Genomic DNA, 19,475 nt, shown 5'->3' with positions numbered 1-19,475 from the left:
GCCTCATGTGGAAGATTTTGCACCATCTTGAGGTACCAGGTGATGTACCATGCATACTTATGGTGCCCAGCAGCAAAGAAGTACAGGACCATCTGCTTGAGGCAGTGTTGCTGTAGGAGGAAGTATCCCCCTCTCTCTGCACAAAGTAAACGCAGTGCAATAAAGGTAGGACAAACCAGGCAGTCCACCCAGAGTCTACCAGTAGGGTGCTCACGTGCCATGTCCAGATATTCTGATATAGCACCATCAGTCAATGGTCCATCTTTCAGAAAATCTTGGAGGACGACGTATTGGAAAGAAGTATCCGATATGCACGAAGTGTATTTGTCCAGGATTTGCCATTGAGAATGTTGGCAGGTGCTCATAAAAACATTGTTTACGTATTACGCAACATTCAGGGTCGGCATTATGAGTTTATTTTTTAAATAATTCATATTCTGACACTTTTAAATGGACATTAGACATGGATCTAGATGAATGATTAATGATCATCTTCCTGAATTCACTACAAGCAAAAATATATTATATAATATTTCCTGGTTTTGGCCCAATTAGTACATATTGTATGCAAATTATGCAAATGAGAAAAGTTTGCGTAATTTAATTATGGCAAGAGATTCATTTATGGACATCAACACAGACTTCGAGTCCAAAATCACATTTCTAAATTGAGTGAAAGCAAAGAAATCCAGATTTGTTTTCCTTCCCCCCACTAAAGTGTCCCCAATCGGTCTTAAGTGGACAGGTCTACTTTTTTTGCCCCTCTCCCTGGAATACAAGCGTTTGTTTAGGCAACTTTTGGGGACATTTTTCAGAATACACACCAGTTGATTGGGGACCACTTGACAAGGCACATGGTTTGGGACTATACAGTTGGGGTGAGAATGTTGATCTTGTGGTCTTAACACCTAATGGTGCCATGAACAGTCGGTTTGAGTAGAATCCAGCAAATAAGATGTCTCTATACCAGCTCATCAGTGGTGGTCACACACGTGGGATAATACACCCTCTCATCTTATCAGCTAATAGTAGTAGAGCTCCCTGCCCTCTTTGACTACACACCGTACTTGTGTTTTAAAATCTGTTGCAGGACTCATGTGTTCTACCTGTTAATTTGCTTTTGCCTTTACAATAAAGCCCAGGACACATTTTCATGGTGGATGATTTATGTCCACCACAGGCTAGGTGAATACAACTACGCTTCCACCCCTCCCCCACTAAAATGTCCCCGATTGGGCTTTAAGTGGACAGGTCTACATTTTTACACCAGTCAGCAGCTGGTGTCAATCACTGATTAGAAGGAGAGACACAGAAGTGGAAAATGTTTGTTCAGACTCAGAGTGAAAAGCAGCAGTGTTGGATGCTGAGAGGAGGCATATATTTTTGCCCTTACCCCACTAATCTCCGTAATACAATCACACGCTCTAAGCAACTTAGCAACACAGAACCTAAGCATGGAATTGAAGTCACATGGTTTGGAACTATACAATTGGGGTGGGAATGCTGATCTTGTGGTCTTTACACCTAATGGTGCCATGAACAGTAAATGCAATTTTACATGTAAATAATATTTTGGTACTTTGGGGATGGCAGGAGGGTTGCCCATGTTAGTTTTCAACGTATAGTGTTTCACACTGCCTTCTGCACCCTGTGAACCATTCAAGTGATACCAGGGCCAATCAGAGGCTAATTAGAGGCACCTGTTGGCTTGTCATCTGCTGACATGCCCTCAAATCAACCAGAATGGAAGAAAAAGGGACAGTCCTTGCTTTTTCAATGGGGTTCTGTAGTCTGGTAGGAAGGGGGGGGGGTCCCATCAAGGTCAAGGTAAACTTTATTGTCCACAAGGGAAATTTGTCTTGGGCTTTCACCCCTGCTGCAGCCACACACAAGACATCAATGACAAAAGACATAGTAGAAATACATCCAGAGGGGGGACACAACATTACACAAGTGCACAAATAGTGATCAATCAAATCTCTCAGTCAGTGCTGTTTCAGAGCCTCGTTCAACATTTGAGTTGATGCTGGTACAAACGATTTTTTAAACCCAATATACTTCCACTTTGGTTCACTGTACCCTCTACCAGAAGGCAGAAGTTCAAACTTTCCATGTAAAACATTGTAGTTTACTACAGAGACTGTCCACGTGTATTCCAGGTTAGTGAGTTAAAAATGCCCAAGTATTTATATGAAGAAACCTGTGAGATGGTCGAGTCATGAATGACCACAGGCCTGTGGTCACCAATGCGCATGGGGTCGAACACCATCTCCTGTGTCTTCCTAACGTCAAGAACAAGGTGGTTGTCATCACACCATTTTACAAACCTCTGTACCTCTAAAAAATAGTCAGCTAAATCTCTATCCTTATCCAGTAGGGATAAGATGGCAGTATCATCCGAGAATTTTATGATGTAATTATTCGGGTTCCCGCACTTCTACACTCATTTGTGTACAAAGTAAAAAGGACCGGTGAGCTAACGCAGCCCTGAGGTGCTCCAGTACTTAAGGTTCTGGGCTCTGACAAAGTACCATTCACACTGACCCTTTGAGTACGTTCAGTTAAAAAGGAATAATACCACCTGATGATAAGGGGATGGACATTATGGTCCCTCAACCTCTTAATTAAGAGATGTGACTGTATTGTATTAAATGCTGAGCTAAAATCTACAAGAAGAAGGCGTGCATAAGCTTTGTTATTTTCCAAGTGTTTCAAAAGAAATTAATCCAAGGCCAAAACTGTATCCTCTATACACCTGTTACTCCTGTAAGCAAACTGAAAAGTATCCAATGAACAACCAACCGCTGCCTTCAATAGACTGACAATGATTTTCTCAAAACACTTCATAATTACTGAAGTCAAAGCGACTGGGCGGTAGTCATTATTTTCCTTGCAGCAGGCCTTTTTGGGAACAGGGATTATAGTAGAATCTTTCCAGATGGACGGAACCGTAAGTGAGTGCAGTGACTTTTGGTAGATGGGACACCAAGCCACTGCAAGTTCCTGACTGCATGAATGCAGCAGCCGGCCACATATCACGTCTGGACCTGAGGCCTTGTACATGTATGTGCAAATATCTTCTGGACTTCATATTGATCCACAGTAATTCCCAGATCACTGTGTGAAATTGTTTGCAGATATCCTGCAGGCAGGAGACTGCAGGCAAAATTAAAACCTGACACTATATTTTCAATTGGGGATGGATGTGTGTATCAAGCACATCAAGGAATAATGAGACCTCAGACTTTCGAGAAATTGGTCTTCCATGATATCCAGACAACAATAAGCTCAGTAAGACAGTAACACGAAGATGTACCAGTTGTAACAGTTGTGCAGCCAAACTGTAAAGAATGGTGCATGTGTTTTTCCCAAACAAATGTCAACACGTCATTGGCAGTGAGTGAGTTAATGGGGCTGGAGGAAAATGTGCTGTTGTGGGGGTGCATGTTATACTGGTCTTGTAGTTTGCCTATTTGTGTCGACTGCTCGCTTATTTTGATATGTCCAGAATAGAAACGCTGGAGTTCATGTGGTTAATCTGAACATATCCCTTTATACTGTATAGTCCAGTTTGCACCATTATCAAGGCCCAGAAATTACCTTTTTGTCCACTATCCAGAGTGGCTAATACGTAGCTGTTGGTTTAATGTTCTGCATGTCTTCACAAGAGCTTGTACATCTGCGTTCAGTTAAAACAAATATATCCTACAATTAATAAAATGCATTGACCCCAAAATGTACTTCCTGTGTTTGTGATTTGAGAAAAGTAGACCCCACAATCTATCAGTTTGTGTATAACCTAATACCCCAAAGGTGGCTTACAGTAGTTTGTGTATAACCTAATACCCCAAAGGTGGCTTACAGTAGTTTGTGTATAACCTAATACCCCAAAGGTGGCTTACAGCAGTTTGTGTATACTAGCCTAATACCCCAAAGGTGGCTTACAGTAGTTTGTGTATAGCCTAATACCCCAAAGGTGGCTTACAGTAGTTTGTGTATACTAGCCTAATACCCCAAAGGTGGCTTACAGTAGTTTGTGTATAGCCTAATACCCCAAAGGTGGCTTACAGTAGTTTGTGTATAGCCTAATACCCCAAAGGTGGCTTACAGTAGTTTGTGTATACTAGCCTAATACCCCAAAGGTGGCTTACAGTAGCTTGTGTATACTAGCCTAATACCCCAAAGGTGGCTTACAGTAGTTTGTGTATAGCCTAATACCCCAAAGGTGGCTTACAGTAGTTTGTGTATACTAGCCTAATACCCCAAAGGTGGCTTACAGTAGTTTGTGTATACTAGCCTAATACCCCAAAGGTGGCTTACAGTAGTTTGTGTATAACCTAATACCCCAAAGGTGGCTTACAGTAGTTTGTGTATAACCTAATACCCCAAAGGTGGCTTACAGTAGTTTGTGTATACTAGCCTAATACCCCAAAGGTGGCTTACAGTAGTTTGTGTATACTAGCCTAATACCCCAAAGGTGGCTTACAGTAGTTTGTGTATAGCCTAATACCCCAAAGGTGGCTTACAGTAGTTTGTGTATAGCCTAATACCCCAAAGGTGGCTTACAGTAGTTTGTGTATACTAGCCTAATACCCCAAAGGTGGCTTACAGTAGTTTGTGTATACTAGCCTAATACCCCAAAGGTGGCTTACAGTAGTTTGTGTATAGCCTAATACCCCAAAGGTGGCTTACAGTAGCTTGTGTATACTAGCCTAATACCCCAAAGGTGGCTTACAGTAGTTTGTGTATAGCCTAATACCCCAAAGGTGGCTTACAGTAGTTTGTGTATACTAGCCTAATACCCCAAAGGTGGCTTACAGTAGTTTGTGTATAACCTAATACCCCAAAGGTGGCTTACAGTAGTTTGTGTATACTAGCCTAATACCCCAAAGGTGGCTTACAGTAGTTTGTGTATAGCCTAATACCCCAAAGGTGGCTTACAGTAGTTTGTGTATAGCCTAATACCTCAAAGGTGGCTTACAGTAGTTTGTGTATACTAGCCTAATACCCCAAAGGTGGCTTACAGTAGTTTGTGTATACTAGCCTAATACCCCAAAGGTGGCTTACAGTAGTTTGTGTATAGCCTAATACCCCAAAGGTGGCTTACAGTAGTTTGTGTATACTAGCCTAATACCCCAAAGGTGGCTTACAGTAGTTTGTGTATAGCCTAATACCCCAAAGGTGGCTTACAGTAGTTTGTGTATACTAGCCTAATACCCCAAAGGTGGCTTACAGTAGTTTGTGTATACTAGCCTAATACCCCAAAGGTGGCTTACAGTAGTTTGTGTATAACCTAATACCCCAAAGGTGGCTTACAGTAGTTTGTGTATACTAGCCTAATACCCCAAAGGTGGCTTACAGTAGTTTGTGTATAGCCTAATACCCCAAAGGTGGCTTACAGTAGTTTGTGTATAGCCTAATACCCCAAAGCTGTTTCACAAAACTTGAACAACAGGACACGGATTAATAAAGCTTGGCCGTTATCCTGGTCCGGAGCAAGCTAACTTCACAGCTAAGTTTCCATGATAACTAAAGCGGGATTTCCTTCGTGAAACCGAGTCATGGCTGAGCCTGGCTTGTTTAAGCCAGGATATCTGCTAAATCCTAATCTACCCTTTGTGAAACAGGCCCTAGTTCTTTTTGAACAGTGACATGCTTGTGACATGGAAAGTGACAATACAGAGAAGGCATTGATTGATTGATTGATTGATTGAATACTTTATTAGCAGTTTGCAAACAAAAAGCTTAAACAGTTTAGAATACAAGGTCTGCTAAAAGGATCTACACAAAAAGCCAAGCTTGTTTCAATTGTGGTCCTTTGTACTCAATTCATAGAAACATTGATCAGATAAACAGCAACACTATGTGGAACAGCATGTAATAGTTATTTACAAAAATAAAATAAAAAAATTGAAGAGGACTATTTACAGTGAAACAGGTCGGGGGTGGGAGGCTATGTTTTTTTTTACAGGGGCCAGTTTCAATTTGCAACCTCCTGTAGGTGCTCTTTTAGGGCGGTTTTGAAGGAGAGTAGGGATTTATTCTCCTTTAGAGCCTTTGGTAGGGCATTCCACATTTTAGTGACATAGCATAACAGATGATATCACTGAAAAGTGCAGTATAGAGCAGCCAGGATATGTCCCCAGAACCCCAAAGGTGGCTTAAAGTAGGCTGTGTGTATAGACCAAAGCCCCAAAGGTGACTTCCTGTTGTGTGAAATAAGCCCCGCCCAAGTCCCGAAAAGTGGGTTAAATATGATTGTCCCCAATCTCAGGGTAAAAAATCATACTTTTAAAATAAAGCTTAAATCAAAAATATCAAGACATATTGGTAAAGTGGGCACCCTCTGAACACCAACAGTGGTCACAGCTTCTCTCTAACCCATTCAGAAAGGGTAGCCCCCGAAAGGGGGGTGTCCTGACATCCGTACCCAAAAGTAGTCTAAACAAACAGGGGTGTGTGTGTGTGTGTGGGTGTGGGTGTGTGTGTGTGTGTGTGCTCTCTAACCTTTAGAGCAGTAGTTGTGCTGGTACAGCTCTCGGTCCTCAGACTGCCGTTGCCAGCGGAGCAGGTAGTAGGTGTGGTTCCCGTTGGGAGAGATGGGTGGAGACCAGCGCACCACCAGGTGGGTGGAGGAGTTGGAGTACGCCCTCACATCCAGAGGCATGCTGGGAGCTGAGAGAGAGACAGACAGACAGACAGACAGAGAGGGGAACAGAAGGGGGTTAACCACATGAACCCTGGCATCCCTATTTTGGGCATGTCATTATAGGACAAACGTTTGGATAGTGGTGTAAAGTAACTAAGTGTAAAGTAACTAAGTACTAATGTACTCAAGTACTGTACTTAAGTACAATTATGAGGTATTTTTGGGCGGTGAAACCGCCCCTATAAGTGAGGTTTGGATATTTGTACAACAAACTGTGATTGGCCAAAAATGTACCCCGCCTAACCCTGCACCGTGATTGGCCAATCACAGTCTATTCAGGACTGTGATTGGCCAGTGTCACATGACACATGTGCATAGCCCTATATAAGAAACCATAACTTAAAAAAAAACAAATTGGTTTTTTTTAAGTTATGGTTTCTTCCATCATAAAGAGTGTTTCAATAAATGTATTTATCTTTTGTACATGATTGGTTGACTCCATTCAGTATTGTGATTAGCTAGCAAGACACCGCCCACATCACACAGGGTGTGATTTTTTGGGCGGTGAAACCGCCCCTATAAGTGAGATTTGGAAAAATGTACATTTTCCTGCGCTGAGATCTGGGCCCAGGAAATTTGTAGAATTATCCTGCGCTGTGATTGGCCAATCACAGTCTATTCAGGACTGTGATTGGCCAGTGTCACATGACACATGTGCATAGCCCTATATAAGCAACCATAACTCGAAAAAAACCAAAACTTGGTTTTTTTCGAGTTATGGTTTCGTCCATCATAAAGAGTGTTTCAATAAATGTATTTATCTTTTGTACATGATTGGTTGACTCCATTCAGTATTGTGATTAGCTAGCAAGACACCGCCCACTTCACACAGGGTGTGATTTTTACTTTACTGGAGTATTTCCAATTTTCAGTACTTTTACTTCAACAACACTACATCTCACAGAGGCAAATATCGTACTTTTTACTCCACTACAATTATTTGAAAACTTTAGTTGCTAGTTACTTTGCAGATATAAATTATTATATTATAAAACATACATTAACCACTTTAGCCCTATCTTATACATAGGCTATTTGAAAATAGCAGATCTACAAGCTCGCGACGCGTTGCGAGCTTGTAGATTGGCTATTTTCAAACATTTTAGTACTTTTACTTACGTAAAAATATCTGAGTACTTTTTCCCACCGCTGCATTTTGGAATCGTAAATAAAGCCATGGGTGTGTTTTGCCAGTTTATACCTGCGGGGCTGGTGCGTACGTAGACCACCTGACTCTTGGCCCCGGGCATGTGTTTGTCCTCCACCATCAGGGTGACGGCCTTGACGAACACGGCGTACTGGGTGAAGGGCTTCAGGGCCGACAGCAGGACGCCGGGGTCGGCGTCGTCTCGCCTCAGCTCCACGTCCACCATGTTCCAGCTGTTGGAGCCACAGCCCTCCTGCCCGTCGAACTCTGTGATGTTCTGGAAGGGTCTGTTTTTGGAGGACACGGGTTCGGCAAAAAAACATGGGGATGAATTCATTCTACTGTTATGCCACCAAAATGTGGACTGTCCTACCGCCAGCCATCAAAAAGTGCGACTCCCCCAGGCCTGGGCCGTAGCGTGACGGTCCAGGCACCCTAGGCTGCAATGCCAGCCTGACAGCGTGTCGTGGGTTCGACTCCCGTTCCTGACGACCTTTGCTGCGTGTCACCCCCCCCCCCCCACATCTCTCTTCCTGTCAGCCTACTTTCCCAATCCCTCTATAAATAAAGGCATAAAAAGCCCCCCAAAAAATATTTTTAAAATAAATCAATAAATAAAAAGTGCAACTCCCTACCCTCCTTCAAAACCGCCATATAAGAGCACCTGCAATTTACAACTGGACCTAGACAAGTCTTCTAGCTTGCCAAAAGAAATAAAACCCCCACTGTTTTTCTGTAAATATGCTTTTACTGCTCCTAGTATTGATGATTTCTTGTATAGTATTGTATGTCTTTATAGGTCTTGATGAAATGAATACACAGGAGGACCACAATGGAAACAAGCCCTCAGGGCTTTTTCAGTTATCCTTTTAACATTATTGTACAACTGTTGTACCTCTGTACTTTTTGCGAACTGTTCATGAAGTATTCAAATCAATAAAAATGGGAAGTATCGTTAGAGCAGGCAAGCATCCGGTTGTTAAAATAAAGCCAATAAGGAAGTGCCAAATTCCCCATGCAGCTCTCATTAATGGCCTAGGAGGTGTCGCTACTAGTCTAGTTTTTATTTGTTGACGAAATTATCAATATATATAGTCTTAGTTTTAGTCACCATAGCGTAGTTTTTATTTAGTTTTCGTCAGTGAAAATAGGTAGTCGACGAACATTTGTCGTCATAGTTTTAGTCGAGGAAATGGACACTGCTCAGGGCTTTCTTAGGCTGATGGTTAACTTACGCCTCTTTATAGTACACTATGAAGCTGATGAGGTCTCGGTAGTCGGGCGGTCGGTATCTCTGCCAGGTGAGTTTGATCCGGGTGCTCCGCGTGGTGTTGGACTTGAACTTCAGCAGGGTGCTTTCACCTGGACAGAAAAACAAACACACGCACACTTTACATACAGCAGAAAAAAGCAGATTGCGTGAGCTTGTAGTAGACCCTCCTATGTTCAGCAAAGGGATTTGGTGTAGAGGGGAAAAAGGAGGGACCAATTATAGACCCCGGGTAAACAAAGTATAGTAGGGTTTAACCCATTCAATCCGGGAACGTATACTGTGTCATTTTAGATTGTTAGCTATAACCATTATTTTATACTTTGGGCTATTCAAAAATCTACATCTAAAGATCTACAAGCTCATAGCTTGTAGATCTGCTATTTGTTTTGAGAAATCATGAACATTTGTGTTGTGTTAAACATGTATATATTCAAAGCGCACAGTACACACATTTTCACGATTCTTTTAAAAACTATCTGCTATTTTTGAAAAGCCCAAAGAAATCTTAAAATGACACAGATGCGTTCCCGGTCTTAATGGGTTTTAACGATGTTCTCTCTTCTCTTACAGCTTGCACGGTCTCCGTTGTTGCGGCAGTCGTTCTCTCCGCAGGTCCCCGGCACGCCGGTCTTCTGCCACATCTTCTTGATCTCGGACGGGCAGAGCTTGGGGTTGGCTCTGAAGAACATCTTCCCCGCTCCGATGGTCAGGTTGTGCTGCTTCCAGTCCCACAAGTACTGCAGCTGCTGGTTGTCAAACACAGAGAAGGCATACGTTCTGCCAGAGAGAGAGAGAGAGAGAAACAACGAAAGAGAAGAGATGGAGATGAGAAGAGGAGAAGTGATAGAGAAGAGATAAAGAGAAGAGATAAAGAAGAGATGAGATAGAGATAAGAGGAGAAGAGGAGAGAAGAGATAGCGAAGATATAGAGAATAGACAAGGATAGAAGAGATATAGAAGAGATAAATAGAGAAGAGATAGAGAAGGAGAGAAGAGTTAGAGAAGGAGAGAAGAGTTAGAGAGGAGAGAGAGAAGAGAGAAGGGATAGAGAAGAGGAGAGAAGAGGAGAGAAGAGAAGAGAAGAGAAGAGAAGAGAAGAGAAGAGAAGAGAAGAGAAGAGAAGAGAAGAGAAGAGAAGAGAAGAGAAGAGAAGAGAAGAGGAGAGAAGAGAAGAGAAGAGAAGGAGTTAGTTGTGTACGGATGCTATGTAGTCCTTGAGACAGCAACATTCCATAACAGATAACTACTCAGGATGTGTGGGTTTTTTATATCTACATTTGTTTTTGTGTGTCTCAAGGCTGAAGGAATGAGTGTGTGTGTGTGTGTGTGTGTGTGTGTGTGTGTGTGTGTGTGTGTGTGTGTGTGTGTGTGGGGGTGGGGGTGGGGGTGTGGGGGTGTGGGTGTGGGTGTGTGTGTGTGTGTGTGTGTGTGTGTGTGTTCTTGTGTTGGTCTGTGACCTTGGACATTATCTATGGGGAAAAAAAAACTTCCAGACAATTCTGAGGTGTGTGCGAGAGAAAAACAAGATAGGAATGTCTGGTGGAATGTCTGGTGTGTGTGTGTGTGTGTGTGTGTGTGTGTGTGTGTGTGTGTGTGTGTGTGTGTGTGTGTGTGTGTGTGTGTATCATTGTATATTTGTATTTGAAGGTCTTGGTGTGGTTTTACTGTATGCATGCATAAGCTGGCTTTATGTACAGTATGTATTTGTGCGTGTGTGTAGGACCATGGTTCTGAACCTTGTGTTGCTTACTGCTCAGCCTCTATACGTCAGTGGCTCTCAACCTTTTCAGGCCGCGACCCCCCAAAATAATCATATTTGAACAGGGGACCCCCCCCCCCAAAAAAAAATCTCATATTTAAACAGGGGACCCCCCCCAAAACAATCATATTTGAACAGGGGACCCCCCAACCTGAGAAGCACTTGGAATTGTAGGAGTTGAGGCAAGTTTTACTCGTTTCCACAGATAAATATATTTATTATATTTAGATATAATAACAATAGCCGATCTACACAGTAATGGTCTTTTATTTTTTTAGAAATGTGCAGATACCCTGTATACACTTAAGGTCCTTACACACACCAAAACCTTATGAAGTCAATGCAAGCTTACATGGAGCGAAAAAGCGAAAAAGCGAAGCGAAAAAGCGTCTTTTAATTATTCGGAACAAGTCCGAATTTTGCGTATATCCGCCGGTGTGTAACCGCCTTTACACTGCATGTTGGTTTGTTTACTGTTGAGTGAGTAAACAATGTTGCACGTTAAGCAAATCATCTGGGGACCCCCCCCCCCCCCCCCAAAAAAAAAAAATCATGTGGGGACCTCCCTGGGGATCGAGACCCACAGGTTGAGAACCACTGAAGCGATGAAGGAACTGAAGCCTAGGCTTGCCTATTGTACAGTTATTATTGCTATTATAATTATTGTGAGTGTCTGCTGATGAGAGTGAGTCAGCTGAACGACTGTGGTGTTCGCGGCGTGTCAACATCTCTGTTCTGTGAACACCTAGTTGACCTGCCTTTGTGTCAGTGTGTTTAATTAACTACTCCAAAGCTGCCTATCATTATGATGCGGCTTTGTTTGATCTCTCTCTCTCTCTCCCAGAGTCAAAAAAATGTGTTTGATCTAGCCGTATAAAGGTTTACTCTGAATAGAGAGAACAAATGTGTGATTTTCTTTTTTTCCCCCTTCTTTTTTATCATAATGTAATATTTAACAAGTCAAACATAGGAAGGAATAATGAAGATAAATGGCGCCTATATTTGTTCCATAATATCGTATCAGCACAGCAGGCATGGACGATAAGTTGTATGGGATTACTGATGCACCTTGAGGTGATGACATGAATTGTTCCTTTGATTAGAAATTGATAATTCAAAATATGCTTCTCATTGACTTACATTGTATGGTAAAACAGCTCTCAAAGTCACTCTTTTAGCAAGTAAACGAACACAATATTGATCACCAAACCCAGTACTGTTTGTTTTTTAAATCAAAAATGTCAGCTTCCTGATGATTTTACTATTGAAGATCCGGATCCGCAAAAATCATTGCTGAAAATAGCCGGTATATATCTGCTGCTATGCTCATGCAACTGTATGTCTTACCTGAGGTACAATGTGTAAATATGTAGATATTAGATAATGCGTTTGTTTTTTATTGATACCCCACTTTGGGAACCAATGTCTTAATGTACCATGTGCTGTTTATATCTCTGACTTTAAAAAAAAGTATTCAATCGATCAATCCAAACTGAACAACTACTGTACTGTCAAGGCTTCATCGAGCAAGGCACGTCAACGTACAGCATAACACTGTCATTTACAGTATATACACAGGATACAGGCACACGCGCACACACACACACACACACACGGTGTCCTTGACTTGTTATGCGACTCTTCTTCTCTGTTCACATTCCAACACCACCGCAGTACAATTCCACTGCTCTGTTCCCATGGTAACGCTCACCGCCACACACACACACACACACACACACACATAAAAGGGAGGAATGTGACGGAAACACTCTGCTGGCCGTTAAAGGGACATTTCTGATTTTAAAACGCTTTTTATTTTATGTATACCGTTTGTGCTGTCCCCAAGCCTTCAGTAGAACTGATTATATCCAATAGAGATTTATTTTGAACCAGTCTGTGGTTCAGGAGATGTTTTTGGTTATGTTAGTTTTGAACCCATTCAGACCGGGACCCCAGGGGTCCCCCCAAGGACCCGAACCACTGCTTTGCACTGACTTATCTGAAATAAAGCAACTTGGTTTTGGTGGGGCAAGTTGATCACTACATCACCCAAACCACCACCCCCAAAATAATCATATTTGAACTGGGGACCCCCAAAATAATCATATTTGAACAGGGGACCCCCAAAATAATCATATTTGAACAGGGGACCCCCAAAATAATCATATTTGAACAGGGGACCCCCAAAAGAATCATATTTGAACTAGGGACCCCCAAAATATTCATATTTCTTTCAACTGGGGACCCCCCCAGCCTGACAAACACTTGGAATTGTAGGAGTTGAGGCATTACATTTTGTTTGATTCGGTTCCACAGAGAAATATTGTGAAAATAGCCGATCTACAAGCTCGCAAGATCAGCTATTTTCAAACATTTTGCCTCTTTCTTATATTATTTGACAATTTGGCCAATGTTTGACCAGTTTTTATAGTATAGTTTGTTGATTACTTTGATGCAGTAATCTTTTTTGTCAAGGTATTAAAAGGGTCTCAAAAGTCATTAAATCTTCACTTTACTGTCATCTGGGGACCCAACAAAAATCATGTGGGGACCCCCCCCCCCACCCCAGGGGTCCCGACGCACAGGTTGAGAACCACTGACCCAAACCCTGTTATTTTCAAAGCTGGTACGCTGGTTCTACAGGCATGCCACATGTCTGTAATTAAAACGTTTCCAGACAGTAACGTTTGCGCTAGTCTTATGATGTTGATGTATGATGACTTTTTTTTGCATGGATTACTCACCCCATGGAGCCTTGTATTCATGGAGATTATTTTGTTTTTGTCACATTCCTAAGACAATAATTTGATGACTGGAGACATTAGCATCTTTCCACCGGTCATCAAATTATTGGCTTAGGAATGTGACAAAAACAAAAAAATCTCCATGAATTCTAGGCTTCATGGGGTGTGTAATTGATAGAAAAAAAAGTCTTTTTTGGGGTGAACTATCCCTTAAAATGTTGGTATACACGTCACTTCATCTCCCTGTGTTGTTGCATCAGTTAATGGCATTAAATTGTTATTTCAGATTTTTTCAGTGGCCAGAATTTGATCCAGAGAATGCATTTACAAGCCGTTTTGACTGTTGTAAGATGTTCATGATCCAGCATAGGCTTTAAATGATACCAAGGTCAAAAACCAAATGCTTAAAGGTAAATGTGAGTTAAAAGTATGCTTTATTCGCTATGTGCCGTGTACGGCTGCATAATTAATCACATTTTAATCAGTTTTATTTGTATTCAAACCTACATTAGCAGGGATGTACAGTATCACAACATGAATGTGAAAGCAGTGATATGCTTGTGTAAAAAAAAAAGTCACTGAACTCAGTGAATAATCGTGATGAATGATCATGATCGCAATAATGGTCAAAATAATCATGATAATCATTTTGGCCATAATCGTGCAGCCCTAGTGTTGTCGTGTGTGTGTGTGTGTGTGTGTGTGTGTGTGTGTGTGTGTGTGTGTGTGTGTGTGTGTTCACATACTCTTCCAGAAGTTCGTCTCCGTCGATGAAGCGGAGGTTCTTGAGGAAGGACAGAGACACCAGTGTGTGAGAGTGTGTGATGCGGACATAACCCGTCACTCTCTTGATCAATCCCATGAAACTCTCCAGCTCTGACATGATGTTATCTGATGGAGAGAGAGAGATTCAGTATCACAGGTCCTACTCTCGCTCGCTCGCTCACACGCACACACACACACAGATTACATCAGGGATCTTTAACAGGGGGTCATCAGACTTACTTACGATCTACAAGCTCACAACGCATCGCAACGTGTTGTGAGCTTGTAAATCTGCTATTTTCAAATGTTAGTATTTTTGGTACTTTTGGTACTTTAAGTACATTTGGATGCCAATACTTTTGTACTTTTACTCAAGTAAATTTTGAATTCTGGACTTTTACTTGTAACAGAGTATTTCTATATTGCAGTATTGGTACTTTTACTTACAGTAAGTAAAGAATGTGAGTACTTTTTCCACCACTGATTGGCAGTAACCATGGTAACGGCAGTATACTTACATCCTCTACGTATGTTGATGTGGATGTTGCCCTTGATGACCGTGCAGCCTTTGAGCAGCTGAGCAGCGTTCACCGAGTCAATGGTGACTTTCTCATCACAGATCTTATCACACAGTCCATCACATGCTGAACAGAACATACTGCAGAGGAGAGGAGGGGAGAGAAAGAGAATATAGAGATCTTTTACATGTCGTTCTCCTAAACCAAGGGTTCCCAAACTTTTCAGGCCGTGACCGGCCCCCAAAAGAATCATGTTTGAACTGGGGACCCCCCACCCAGACAAGCACTTGGAATTGCAGGAGTTGAGGCATTAACGTTTTGTTTCCACAGATACATATTGTGAAAATAGCCAGACCACAAGCTCAATCGGCTATTTTCACAATGTTTGCCTCTTTCTTACGTAATATTTGACAATTTGGTCAATTCGGTATTAAAATGGTCTTAAAAGTCATTTCATTGTAACTTTAGAATGTGCAGATACCCTGTATACACTTATACTGTAGGCCTACTGTGTGTTTACTGCTGAGTGAGAAAACAATGTTAGACAATAACCCATTAAGACCGGGAACGCATCTGTGTGTCATTTTACGATTTCTTTGGCTATTCAAAAATAGCAGATCTACAAGATCTGCTATTTTTGGGGGAATAATCGTGGACATTTTGTGCAACATTTGTTGCTGTAAGTGGTTCTCAAACTTTTTCATGTTAAGGACCACCCAAAATGTATTTGGCCGTGAACCCCCATCTCAAAATATTTTGTTCCAGGGACCCCCAGAAGTTGTAACATGAGTTAAAAATGTTCACTTAAAAATATAAGAATATAAAGATTTTCAAAAATGTTCACGATTTTTCAAAAATAGCAGAACTGCGGACCCCCATCTCAAAATGTTTTGTTCCAGGGACCGACCCAAAAGCAAAGAGTTGAGTAAAAAAAATCTGCTTTAAAAAATTTATGTATTCAAAGATTTGCACAAATGTTCACGATTTTTCAAAAATAGCAGATTGAGTGCCGCGCTATGAGCTTGTAGATCTGCTATTTTTGAACAGCTAAAGAAATCTAAAAATGACACAGATGCGTTCCCAGTCTGAATGGGTTAAGCTAATCGACCCCCAGTTCAGGAACCACTGGGTCCTAGTGGGTGTACTGTACACGTCCCTTGTAGCGACAGAGGACAACCTCTCCACCCCTAAAAGCAACCTCTTGTGGTTGAACTTGACACTAGCTGATACTCTGCACCTTAATCTCACCGATACTCTTCTTACACTAATGTCTAAGGCATGAACAGTATATACCAGCTGCTACTGTATGCTCACGCACCTTATCTCTAATACCTTAATGTACATCATGTTTGGATGGATATGCTGTGTGTAAATATGCAGATACCTTCTTGTCTTTCTTTGATTCCTTCTTTTTTTTTTTTTTTGCCCAAGTTGCCCCCCCCCCCCGGTATTTCACAAGGGGTGTCAGAAAAAAAACGATTTGAATACGAATCGCGATTCTAATGTTGGACGAATCCGAAATGATTCTCATTTTATATAAATTGATCTTGGATTTACCCGTGTGTGTTTACATTAATATCAGTTGATAAAACCTTTACAGCCCGACCCTACCCGACGCTTTCGGGGTGGGTCGGGCCCAAAATCTATGCTAATTGGTAGGGCCGGGCCTCGTCTCATGTTCCGTGAAGATAGATAAATAAAAGGGGAAAAAAATGTATTACCCCCAAAAAATACAGTTCAACTGCCCCTAGCGGCCTAACGGTAAGGCCGAAGGAAATGGCAGTGGCTGTGTTGGATGCAGCTCTAAGTGAACTTTACTCAGGTGTCTAGTTTGTTGCCATTCAAACTTCCTAGGCTGTGTTATAAAAACAAACGGGCGACAATGGCCAAAACGAAGCGAAAGTGGCCGTTTTCAAGATGTTTTGGCCATTGTCTCTGGAACAGAAGGTCCAATCTGCTCAGTTCAAGGCTTGCTGGATGCGTGACTTTGAGGACATTTAGCACATGTTGACACCTTTACGGGTTGTTCGGGTTTTCGGGCCTAAGCGTATGGTAATTGTTCGGGCCGGGCCAAGCCTCGGGCCGGCCCAGTAGGGCCCAATTAATTTTCAGGCCCGTTGAGAACTCTAGCGGGTGTACCCACCCTATCCTCCCCCATTGCTCACCTGTCAGGATCTGTGCGGGTGTACCCGGACGGACAGTCGGGCATGCACTCCCCGGCGTGGATGACGAAGGTGTCCGAGTCGGGCAGGTGGACCTGGGAGCAGACGTCCTCGCTGACGCAGCGCCAGCCCTCGAAGCGGTAGGTGCCGGCGGGGCAGTCGGCCACGCAGCGGCCCTCGTGGTAGTAGTGGACGCACGCCACGCACGCCAGGTCGCTGCCCGGCGCCCAGCAGCTGCCCAGACACTGAGGGTGGCAGCACTCGCCCTCCTGGGTGCACGCCCGGCGCTCGCGCCCACACCTCTCGGGACACTCTGTTTGAAACAAGACAAAAAAATAAGAGAAGGATTCATGGATTAGAGCAGTGATTCTCAACCAGTGGTCCGGGGGGTCCCTTTTGGGGGTCCCTGGCACAAAATATTTTCAGATGGGGGTCCGTGGTCAAATGAATATCAATTTAGGGGTCCTTGGCATGAAAAAGGTTGAAAACCACTGGATTAAAGCAAAGGGTTCCCAAACTTTTCAGACGGGGACCCCCCAAATCAATCAAATTTGACCCCCTCCCCCCGGTGACAAGCACTTGGAATTGCAGGAGTTGAGGCATTACGTTCAGTTTTACTCGGTTCCACAGATACGCCTCAACATTGCAATTGTGTTACAGCGTAATTATGACAGTGTGCCGAGCCCTAATCTCCATATTCATTCCGTTTGTCACCGATGTAGAGAGAAAATCCACTAGATTTTCTCCAACAAAAAGCGACAACGCTGCAAGCACAACACATGAAGTTACACAGACACACACATACGCACACATGCATGCACAGATTGCACACACAAACACGGCTCACACACAATTATACACAAGACAAGCATAGAGGCAGACACACATACACACCACACACACACACACACACACACACACACACACACACACGTGTCGTGCACGCATCATAACAAATACACAGGGCATGCACAGCAACGCTCTCCGCTTATGTGGAAGAATTATTTTCAAACCGTTTAGCCTCGGGTTGGAGGGATGTTTTTCACCCATAATGCATCTGAGCTGCAATCTATCCGTCTGATATTTCCTCTACGGTCTGTTGTTCACCAAGGTATCTTAACCCATTAAGACCGGGAACGCATCTGTGTCATTTTTAGATTTTTTGGGCTATTCAAAAATAGCAGATCTACAAGCTCTTAGCGTGGCACCGAGTGCCGCGCTAAGAGCTTGTAGATCTGCTATTTTTTGAAAAATCATGAAAATGTGTGCAAATGTATGAATATACATGTATTTTTTAAGCAAACATTTATAACTCAAATCTTTGCTTCAACAAATGTCTTCCTAATCCTTTTTTATTATTATTATTATTATGTTGCTATATCAGTGGTTCTCAAACTTTTTTCATGTCAAGGACCACCCAAAATGTTGTTCCAGGGACCCCCTAGAAGCAATGATTTGAGTTAAAAATGTTCGCTTTAAAAATATCGATACATTTAAAGATTTGCAAAAATGTTCATGATTTTTTTTTTTTATTACCAAAGTAATGGTTAAAGTAGTTACACAGATGCGTTCCCGGTTTGAGTGGGTTAATGTGATCTATTACAACAAAGCCTGTCATTATGTGTGGTTGTCACAACAAAAGCCAAAGTCATTGTCCTACTAGGTCTATAGTACTGTATTTGCCTATACATGTACGGTATATATACACAAGTGGACGTGCATATAATAATATAGTCTCTGTTGGGTGGAAACCTAATTTTATGTCCAAAACTGTTACTTTTCAGGGTTCAAATTTAAAAGTAGCAGATCTACTAGTTCAGAATGCATCGTACGCATAGTACTTATACAACTTATGACTATGCACAAGCACACACACACACACACACTCAGTGAAACCGGGTGCCCATTCTGTCTTGTTTACATGCAACTGGTTGTTCTCTGCAGGGAACAGTGCTCTGTGAGGGTGTGTGTGTGTGTGTGTGTGTGTGTGTGTGTGTGTGTGTGTGTGTGTGTGTGTGTGTGTGTGTGTGTGTGTGTGTGTGTGTGTGTGTGTGTGTGTGTGTGTGTGTGTGTGAATGAGTCATCCCCACACAGACAGTAATGGCAGCAGGCTGTGTTTTGCTTTGTCATTAAAACAGCTGGGTCTAGAGAGATGCTTAAAGGTATCTCTCCACCAAACAGACAACTACAGATTACTACAGAGTGGCAGTCGAATGAAGTCAGATCAGTCGGTTGGGAAAGGTGTGAAAAAAAGGTTGCTGAATGCACCCGAGAGCCGACACCGACAGACAGACAGCTACTATGGTGCTAAAAATAGCCTATGGCTTGATGTGTTTTTTCAACAACAAGCCCGCTGCTGTCCGGCGGTCCGACGCATCCCTACAACGTGCGACCCGAC

The 19,475-nt window shown here is 42.5% G+C and overlaps 1 protein-coding gene across 2 annotated transcripts in view; it reads right to left on the bottom strand.

The window, feature by feature from the left end:
* The window catches only part of LOC308093050 (insulin-like growth factor 1 receptor), a 114,194-nt gene that overhangs the window by 42,174 nt on the left and 52,545 nt on the right, over positions 1-19,475 (bottom strand). For both annotated transcript variants that reach the window (XM_080439258.1, XM_080439259.1), the window contains exons 3-9: positions 17,081-17,390; positions 14,916-15,055; positions 14,379-14,523; positions 9,698-9,906; positions 9,092-9,218; positions 7,911-8,143; positions 6,508-6,675 (exon numbers count right to left, since the gene is read on the bottom strand). In XM_080439258.1, coding sequence (XP_080295384.1) covers positions 6,508-6,675; positions 7,911-8,143; positions 9,092-9,218; positions 9,698-9,906; positions 14,379-14,523; positions 14,916-15,055; positions 17,081-17,390 — 1,332 coding nt within the window. The remainder of the gene's footprint in view (positions 1-6,507; positions 6,676-7,910; positions 8,144-9,091; positions 9,219-9,697; positions 9,907-14,378; positions 14,524-14,915; positions 15,056-17,080; positions 17,391-19,475) is intronic.

Source organism: Gymnoscopelus braueri, assembly GCF_963280865.1.
Source record: "Gymnoscopelus braueri genome assembly, chromosome: 1".
NCBI classification, from domain to species: domain Eukaryota; kingdom Metazoa; phylum Chordata; class Actinopteri; order Myctophiformes; family Myctophidae; genus Gymnoscopelus; species Gymnoscopelus braueri.
This window is presented reverse-complemented; position numbering and strand designations above follow the sequence as displayed.